At 34.7% G+C, this 8,757-nt stretch overlaps 1 protein-coding gene across 3 annotated transcripts; it reads left to right on the forward strand.

The window, feature by feature from the left end:
• Positions 1-470: 470 nt before the first annotated feature.
• Positions 471-8,502, forward strand: LOC129283385 (uncharacterized). Of its 3 annotated transcripts, XR_010296768.1 has the most exons (9): positions 487-772; positions 1,052-1,127; positions 1,478-1,530; positions 2,422-2,550; positions 4,421-4,614; positions 4,954-5,031; positions 5,678-5,894; positions 6,729-7,019; positions 7,526-8,500. XR_010296768.1 is itself a non-coding variant. In XM_064114731.1 (8 exons), exons 1-8 carry the CDS (start codon positions 601-603, stop codon positions 6,767-6,769), a joined length of 960 nt encoding a protein of 319 aa, XP_063970801.1. In that variant the 5' UTR covers positions 471-600; the 3' UTR covers positions 6,770-8,502. The 3 variants fall into 3 exon arrangements, 2 of the variants coding, with proteins under 2 accessions (XP_063970801.1, XP_063970802.1); XM_064114731.1 differs by having other exon boundaries at positions 471-772; positions 6,729-8,502; XM_064114732.1 differs by having other exon boundaries at positions 654-772; positions 1,052-1,113; positions 6,729-8,502.
• Positions 8,503-8,757: the final 255 nt, after the last annotated feature.

The following is an 8,757-nucleotide window of genomic DNA, read 5'->3' on the forward strand; positions in this document are numbered from 1 at the left end:
TATTATACAATTTATAGGATGTTTGAGACTACTATCAGACTAAGTGCGTATGCAGTCACTCGGTTAAAGCCAGGGTAATTATGCTGAGAATTTAGTGAAAAATACAACTTTAACAGGACTGGTGATCACTAATAATAATGATGATGATGATAATGATATTAATAATAATAATGATAATGAAAATAATGATGATGATAATAATAATCATCATCATGATAATAATAATAACGTAATATTTTACCCAGGGTAGTGGTGAAGTGATAGATTGCAATGTTGACTAACTAGATCTGGGTTTCGCTTCATTCCTTAACAAAGAAAAAGAATATTCATAATAGATATATTTCATATAAAGCTACTGATCTGGAAATGAAAAACATATTCAAATAATGAACGAACAACAATGAACGGAATCTGTTTCTTTGAAAAGATGTTTGATATACGCCTGTGTGTAGGTGTGCCTGTGTATTAGTATCACAGGTCATTACGCACATTCACACGTAAGACGTAGTGGTGTGTTGATCGGGACTCGAGACTAAAACATTTCCACTCGAATTTTATAAATTGATCAACTTAAGTAAGGTGCATGTAACCTACCACACTATGGCTCAAGATAGATCTATCTTAATTGGAATGTTAGTCTGCTGTTTAGCTGTGGTCAGCATCGTAGCTTTAGTTCTTGGTATCATCAGCCTCAATTCCCAACAAGGCATGCAAGGAGGAAGGACTACCAATGGTACACAATCGATTAACATCTACAATAGACCAGCAACAGGTTGGTCCAACTCACTGAATTAGGGATGTGCAACATGCTTTTTCTGAAGGCTTTCTTTAAAGGGATGGGGAATAAAAAACAACAAATTCTAATATTTCATTTCGTCACTGGTGATGGATCTGTATATATATATATATATACTTTTTTGTGAGTGAGAGTGTGCGTGTTTGGTCGTATTATGACGTCAAACATGCCAAGCGAGAGATATATCGGATCCATCGTTTTCTTCGACTTGTGTAAAACAAGGAGTATTTTCATCCATTTTATTTCATGCATTAGAGAGCACCCCGGATAGCAGTGATGATAAAATCTGGTTGTTCGCCATTGGGCATTATGATGACGTAAGGCAGTATTTGTAAGTCTTAATTGGTTCTCTCTTTGGGGGGGGGGGGGTGATTAAGGTGGTTCTTACAGGTTCCCACCTTACCCTATTCCCCTTTGTTAGGCTGCATTTCATTCCGTGACCGGTCATTTCGAAATGAATATTTTATCATTGTCTTAATGTATTTTTCATGAGCGGATTTATGCGTTAATTCCTTTCAGTGATTATTCGTGATAGGGGTGGGGTGTTGTCGAGTGTAAATGTGTAGGCCTATTTGTGGAACGGGGATTACATATAATTTACGTTGATGGTGATGGTATCGATGATATTAAAGTAAATTGTAAGTTTTATTCTTCTAATCCATTTTCGTTTTATGATTACAGGGATGAGTCGACATACACTATTAAGGGATTCACTCCTGATATCGTTGACGCTGGTGAGAGAATTTAATCCGGTATTATTCCAATACGATCAAATAAAGTTTGATTTGATTTTATTTTAGTCATTTAATAATCTAAATACATGTATATATATGTTCAGGGGGTAAACAAATGCAATGAACAAAACCAGTGCAACTATCTAGAAGTGAATAGTATGACTGTGAAATAACTTTCAAGACAAATGCCCAAGCTTTATGCTGAGGTTTTTGTATACCTATATAATTTATCATGTTCATAAAGGGTGGGGGTATAAGTATAACATCGTTGTCGTCGTCGGTATGATGATGACGACGACGAGAAATTGATGTAACGAATTCCGGCAAAGGTGCTGATAAAATTTAAATTCAAAATGGCCAAATCTTGATAATAAATACATTCACATGAATTAGATCGTTTACTTGTTACCAGATTTATTCAATTTTATCTTTTAGATTGTTCTTTGGGCTTGATGTTGCCTTCATAAAATAATGAAAAGTGGCCCATGACTGCCACATAATAAACCATAATCAAATAATGTGACAATAGTAAATAAATGGATTAGGCAGTCAACCCAAACCAAATATAGTTAGGGGCCGAAGCCATTTGCTCCTGGGACTGAACCAGGGTTTCCCTTTTACAGCCCGTATGAAAGCAAGCTAGGGTTGTCCAGGGAGCCAAGCTAGACAAGCAAATAACCTTCACTTCTAACCTCCCCTTTATTTGTATTTTTTCAGAACTCGTAATATTCTTTAAAGTTAATTTCAAACTCCTGGGTGATATTTTGAATTGAATTTCTGTCAAAAACAGTGAAATTGACAAATGAAAGCGAGAGGATGGCCCTACTAAGCAGCATCAATCATGGTACTACTGGTCTGTAATATCATGTTTGCGTTTGTTTTATTTTTCAGTGTGTGCGATTGCAAACAAGAATTGTAGATTGGTGTATGATATCTACGAGAATTGTTGGGACAATCAAGCGGGTCTGCGCCCCAGGGGTGGCCCCGGTCTCATGGGCAACTGGTATGATGCCTGTGCAGGTATATTGATTTTCTATCTTCTTATCATGACATCAATCCATAATATTCCCCCAACTGAGCAAACTATTTTCTTCTTGTGCAAAGCTAAGATAATAAAGAAATTTTAAATTGTACCATTCTTCTATCAATACAGGACGACGACGATAACAATGATAATAATAATCATACTAATAATAATGATGATGATGATGATGATGATAATAAGTTAATAAGATGATAAGATAATAAGTATATAGCACGTAACACATAGCTTTGAAATTTAGAAACGAATAAAATTAGACAGTAAGCTTGGTAAGCGACGAGTGTAGGCCACTGAGTCAATTACTTGTTAAGCACATACTTTTTAGAAGAGTATTTCACTTGTCCACAATGTAGAATATTATCTGCACACTATTTAAGGTCTGCATGTGAATCCTATTATCAAATAGTCCACTATGTCCAACTCACTGTGTAACAATGTGATCTTTCAACCCGAGATTGTTTGTATTATAAAGAATTTGAATTTGAATTTGTTTGAATTTGCCAGCGCCATAATGAGGCTGCGATGAATGCAAGGAATGCTCCCAAGGGAGTGGAAATTGTGCACTTTTCGTGCGGGATTGAAATGAATCCAATGACGGGGTAATAATATGCTGTAACGCGCTTTGAGCCATTCTGGGAAAAGCGCTTTATAAAAATTGGCTATTATTATTATTAATTGAACAAAAATGGAAAGTAACCAAAGTAATTTTTTTTTTTATATGTGAAATTAGCCAGGGAATTTCTACAGGGTAATGGGCATGAATATTCGGGGGGGGGGGGTGGTGTTCTTGAATGCAAATGGCTAAAAGATTAATAAGCATGATATAGTGTAGGTGTAGGTAGGATATTTGCATAAATTATGACACAATGATCTTCGATATAATTTACATTTATATTTCGTACCTGTTTTGTTTGCTTCATTTTTATTTATATTTGTCATCAAGATTGTCATCAAGATATAGATACTGACTGATTTTAATAATCTGAAAATAAAGTCATTTCTTGTCTAATCAGCATCTCCCAATTGTCATGTAATAACATGGGCCCCGTCTTACAAAGAGTTACGATTGATCCAATCAATCGTGACTCTATATGGAAATGCATCAGTGTCATATTTTTTTCTACAGGGAATTTGCACAAAGTCCCTTGTAACAAAGGAGAACACACAAAATTGTCAAGAAATCAATTAATGTATGGATATACATTCATAATATGTAGGAATATTTTTGAGCAAATATACACTTTATATGTTAACTTTGCTGGCTTTCCATAGTTACGACTGATTGGATCAATCACAACTCTTTGTAAAACGGGCCCAAGATTATCTAAAATATGAATTGAGATTCAATTAATCAACAACATAACAAACAATTCTCATTGTAGTTTCTGAAGGAACTATGCTCGGTCCAATCCAATTTCTGATAATGAATAGCAATATGTTCAACCAGATAGAAAACTACTATTTTTGTCGATCGCACCTTGGCCGTCATAAGCAACTATTTCCTATATTCTGGGACCCGTTGCATAAAAGTTACCATTATGGAAACTTTGCCATCCAATAGTAACTGCCATGGTAACGATGATCAACAGCCAATCAGAATAAAGGATTCCATGCAAGTTACCATTGGATAGCAAAGTTACTATAATAGTAACTTTTATGCAAAGGGGCCCAGGTCCTAGTTCTTGTAAATATTCAACGCCTTTCTGGTCAATCAAAGTAAACTTCTAATTTAAAAAAGGAGCATGTTGAATATTTCTGAATAAAATACAAATACATCATTTTGTCTTTATTACGATAATTATTTCAACATTTCGGCAAAAACAACACTTAACTAATATTTTATTGCAGAATGGGTCCAAACTTACAATCGACGTCTGACATATTATTTTACGGTACCGTTCACAAAAGGAGGTAGTGTCGCCCTCTACGTGAAGAATGACAGCAGCTCAGTGACGTATGATGATTTGACCAATCAGAAAGTTGGATTTCTCGATGGATGGAACTCGGATGAGTTCTGTCTTGCCCGATACAAAAACATCGCGGTAAGTTTAACTTCAAGGTAACTACCATTGCTTTGACTTAGATTTAAATATGAGGTATAATATGATCCCATCTCAAAGATTACATTTGTTTGTAATATGTTCTCAAAATAAATCCTGAAATATCCTACCTGAAGATCATTATTTCATGATAAAAAGACGATTATAAAGTGACTGAAAACAGCTGGCCACTTTTTTACCTTCGGTTCTTCTATTGCTCTCTGGATTGTTTTCCTTAATAAAAAGATTCCCTAGTGATTTTTCTGACATACCCCTTAAGTTACAGCTGCCTATTATGTTTAACTTTGTTTCTATGTACCTGCTCTTCCTTTCTAATTTCAGGGGTCCACACTTGGTCCAAATCAGATATTTCATTATCAGTCAGCTGATCTCCTAATAGATGCTGTACAAAATGATGTTGTAAGTATATACAGGAGTTTATCCCGTTTTTACGTCAACGGTTAGCAACAACAAATGGTAATGGGGATACAAAAAAATAAGGTGATGTATGTCATTCAACCTCATCTTGCCCCGGCTCAAGCAGGGCCCTGGGAACAAGTTTTTACTGGCGGTGATGATATAAGCTTTATGGTTGGGTTTCGATATGATACCAGGGTATTGATTGTTCTTTTTTTGAATTCATGCTTTATCGATCCTCTTTCATCTAGAGTAAACATATCAAAACATCCATGATATAACGGATCACATAGTAAGATTCACATGCCGTTGGTTTATAAAATAGCCTGTCTAAGTTACAAAAGAGAATAACATAAGAAAACGGCTGTTTGTTAACATCAAACCACAAAACAAGCAGGCACTTGGCCTGTGGAGAAAAAAAACGATATTGATTATACTCAATACCGAATCTCTAGAAAAAAAATCCAAAGGTACATGTGGTTCTGCAGGTGTACAACTGACTCTGAAGTATCCTTCGATTTTCTGCGTTGAGGCAATTGCAAATTATATTGCTTGAAGCTCAATGTAGCTTATGTAAACAACTCGTCTGATCCTCTTTGTCATGTTTATGCATTCATTGTTTTCATTCTGGATTTTTTTTTTTTCAAAGATTGATGTAGCATTTGGAGAGAATATTGCACAATTCTCTACCTCGTTGAAACGTATCTCACCGCTTGACTTCGAGAATAATTGTGTAGCTGGTGGCGCCTCAATCATGACACGACATACCAACCGTTATCTGGTTAATTGGTGGAACGATGCTTTCCAACGACTCAATGACAGAGGTCGCTATAACGAAATCTGTGATTCTATTCATGAGCGCCACGGTAAGAACTTGAGTATCTTTTTTGACGGTAATACAGAACATTTATATCTTTCCAGGCAATTCTGGAAAATCCGAAATTCAAATTGTAGATAAAATGTAAGAAGCCTATAACAATTAATTGGCCTCGTTTTTTAGCCCAATGATTTTCCTCTCGGTCTTCTATTACCCCTGTTGTAGGTGATAAAAGACGGCAAGAATGTGTTTACTTCATGTTTTACTTGGCACACGTCATGCTTGTTTATTTTTTTCATTGTCTTTCATTCATCCATCCAAATATGCGTTCCAGAAAATACCACTGAAAATGAAAAAAATATTGTTTTATTATATATAGTTTTCGGGGTTTTGTTTAGCCGTCGAAAGAATTGTTACTTCCACAGCTGAAAAATAAATCATGAAAACACCAAATTAACAATTTTTCTCGAATTCAGGATAAATCTGAACATTAGGCTATTCGTGGCATGCAGTGCTGTTATTTGAATCAAATATATTTTTAATTAGAATTTTCATTTGTATAATTTTGAAGTCGGAAGTACATGTATAGGGGTGGTTACTAGAGACAATAAACGGTAAATTAAGATAATTCTTCACCAGGTTAGTTCAATAATAAATAATTTTCCTGGCATTATTAGGCTGTTAAGGCAATTACGGCGTAACCTGTTTTTATCTAGGTTATGGGGTTGATGATGAGCTGCAATCATCTGCAATGGATTTTGTTCACAATAATGTTTTCCTCTTAAACATAAAAAAAAAATCACAGTGGTGTTATTTTCACCTTCATCCCACAGCATTCAATTTCCTACTTAACTCCCTTTTTATCATTCTTATTTGTTGACAGGTCATATTCCAAGTGGAGATTACACTGACATCTGCATCTGATACTAGTTCACCCCCTAGGAGCTGGTTAATTTAGTACAGATGATGCAGATTATAGAAGGTTATAATTTTTGAGAAAGAGAGAGGGGGGTGATGGAAAGTAAGCAAATACTGTATATAATAATGGCGTCTTACACAGAAAATATTTGTATATTTACGATAATCGTTTTTCTGAAATCTCGTTCTCAAAACATGCAAAAAGATGATAAATAAATCAATGCTACCTGAAATGTAGTCTTATATCATGATTCATGTCGAACCTACACATAACCTTTAAAGGGGAAGTTCACCCTGACAAAAAGTTTATTGTAAAAATAGCAGAAAAAATAATAAAAAATATTGCCGAAGGTTTGAGAAAAATTCATCAAATAATTAAAAAGTTATTAGAATTTCAATTATTTGATTTGTGACGTCATATGCGAGCAGCATTCCTACATAGCGAATGGTAAAAAATCAATGAAATGTCATTTTCTCAGAAAATTGAAAATGGTTTTTACTGTACCTTTTGTATATCAATAGACAAATCATTTCACACCCGATCATGAATATGAAATAAAATTAAGTCATCAGGAACCATACAAAATTTGAAATTCATGCATTTTATATTACATAACACATGGGGCAGCTGCTCGTTATGACGTCACAAATCCAAAACTTTGAACTCTAATAACTTTCTTACTCTTTAACGGATTTTCCTCAAACCTTCACCAATATTTTTTACTATTTTTTCTGCTATTTTTACAACAAAGTTTTCTTCAGGGTGAACTTCCTCTTTAAGCAAGGTCCCTTGTACGTTATTTCAAAAGCCTACGGACTGAAAAAAGACTAATCGCGAAAGGCCGGTGGCCTATTTTTTCCAACATACAGTAAGGGTTAACTCTGTTTTGGAGGCTTGAGTAGGACTACACGACCTGGACATGTTTGTTTTTTTCAGAGTCTTACCTCGATTATTAATATAAAAAAAAGGGAAATAGTTCAAGGCGAGACTTAATAGTTTGATAGTGTTTTGTTAAACATAAGTTGACCATTTTACTAAAAATATCTTCTATTGCACGTTGGGTATAGAAACGTACATGAATCAGGTTGGGAGTAGAAAGCAGTGGCCTAGAAAAAATCTATGACCAAAAGGGAATAAAGGAGAAAATGGAAGATAACGACATGAAAACGGGTGAAGTGTGATTTAATCAAAATTGATCACAAAATTAGCTTTTGTTCTCAAAAAGGGTCAAAATTTTTTCGCTCGCTCGTGATATTTTATAAAATTTTCCACAATAAGATAAGACTGGCACTTCAATTGTTTGGCTAATTACGCCACTTTTAGAGGGGTTGCATAAAGGCCCGTAGATTTGTATTACACGATGGAGCATTAAAGGGAGGAGAGGGGAGAGCGAGGGGGGGGGGTATGTGTACATAAGTAGACGTTATTGAAGGTCTTGCACAAATTTCTTTAACACTTTCTAATTTCTCATTTCAGCCTAGGTCAAGTATATACACAACGTTCAGAAACCAAATATGATTACTTTTCAAAAATTGTAATTATGATGTTAATGACTATAATATATTGAAGAAATGTATTATCTGTTTCATATTTCTTCATGCTTTTCACATTATATTCTTTTAAAATCATTTCATATTACGATTTCTTATACTTTCCTTGTTTCTTGTAAACGAATTGTAAACATCCGCATATGATGTAAACCTATTTTGAAATAAAATAAAATTTGATGAGAACATTTTATAGTGAGTGATCGTCACCATTTATTCGAAGTATACGAAGAGATCAAATAGTGAAAATGGAAAATATGCCTTTTTTGGTTTAAATGAAGCCATCGTACTTCCATGATCTTAGAATATTTATTTACTCGATTCTGTAAGGGGCTGTCACATCGAAACGTCATTCCCCATTTTTCGCTGGCGAACGCATATTTACGACGGTTGTTGATTTTGGAAGAGACTTTTGGGCCCGTCGTAAAAGACTGTCCTGTAATTTA

This window comes from Lytechinus pictus, unplaced genomic scaffold, assembly GCF_037042905.1.
Source record: "Lytechinus pictus isolate F3 Inbred unplaced genomic scaffold, Lp3.0 scaffold_20, whole genome shotgun sequence".
In the NCBI taxonomy this organism is placed as follows: domain Eukaryota; kingdom Metazoa; phylum Echinodermata; class Echinoidea; order Temnopleuroida; family Toxopneustidae; genus Lytechinus; species Lytechinus pictus.

Bases quoted from the DNA above. Each gene is read 5' to 3' on its own strand.
- LOC129283385 (XM_064114731.1), top strand. From the start codon at position 601: ATGGCTCAAGATAGATCTATCTTAATTGGAATGTTAGTCTGCTGTTTA. The intron at 1,128-1,477 runs GTAAGTCTTAAT...TTATGATTACAG, and splicing joins GATGACGTAAGGCAGTATTT to GGATGAGTCGACATACACTA. The intron at 5,032-5,677 runs GTAAGTATATAC...TTTTTTTCAAAG, and splicing joins ATGCTGTACAAAATGATGTT to ATTGATGTAGCATTTGGAGA.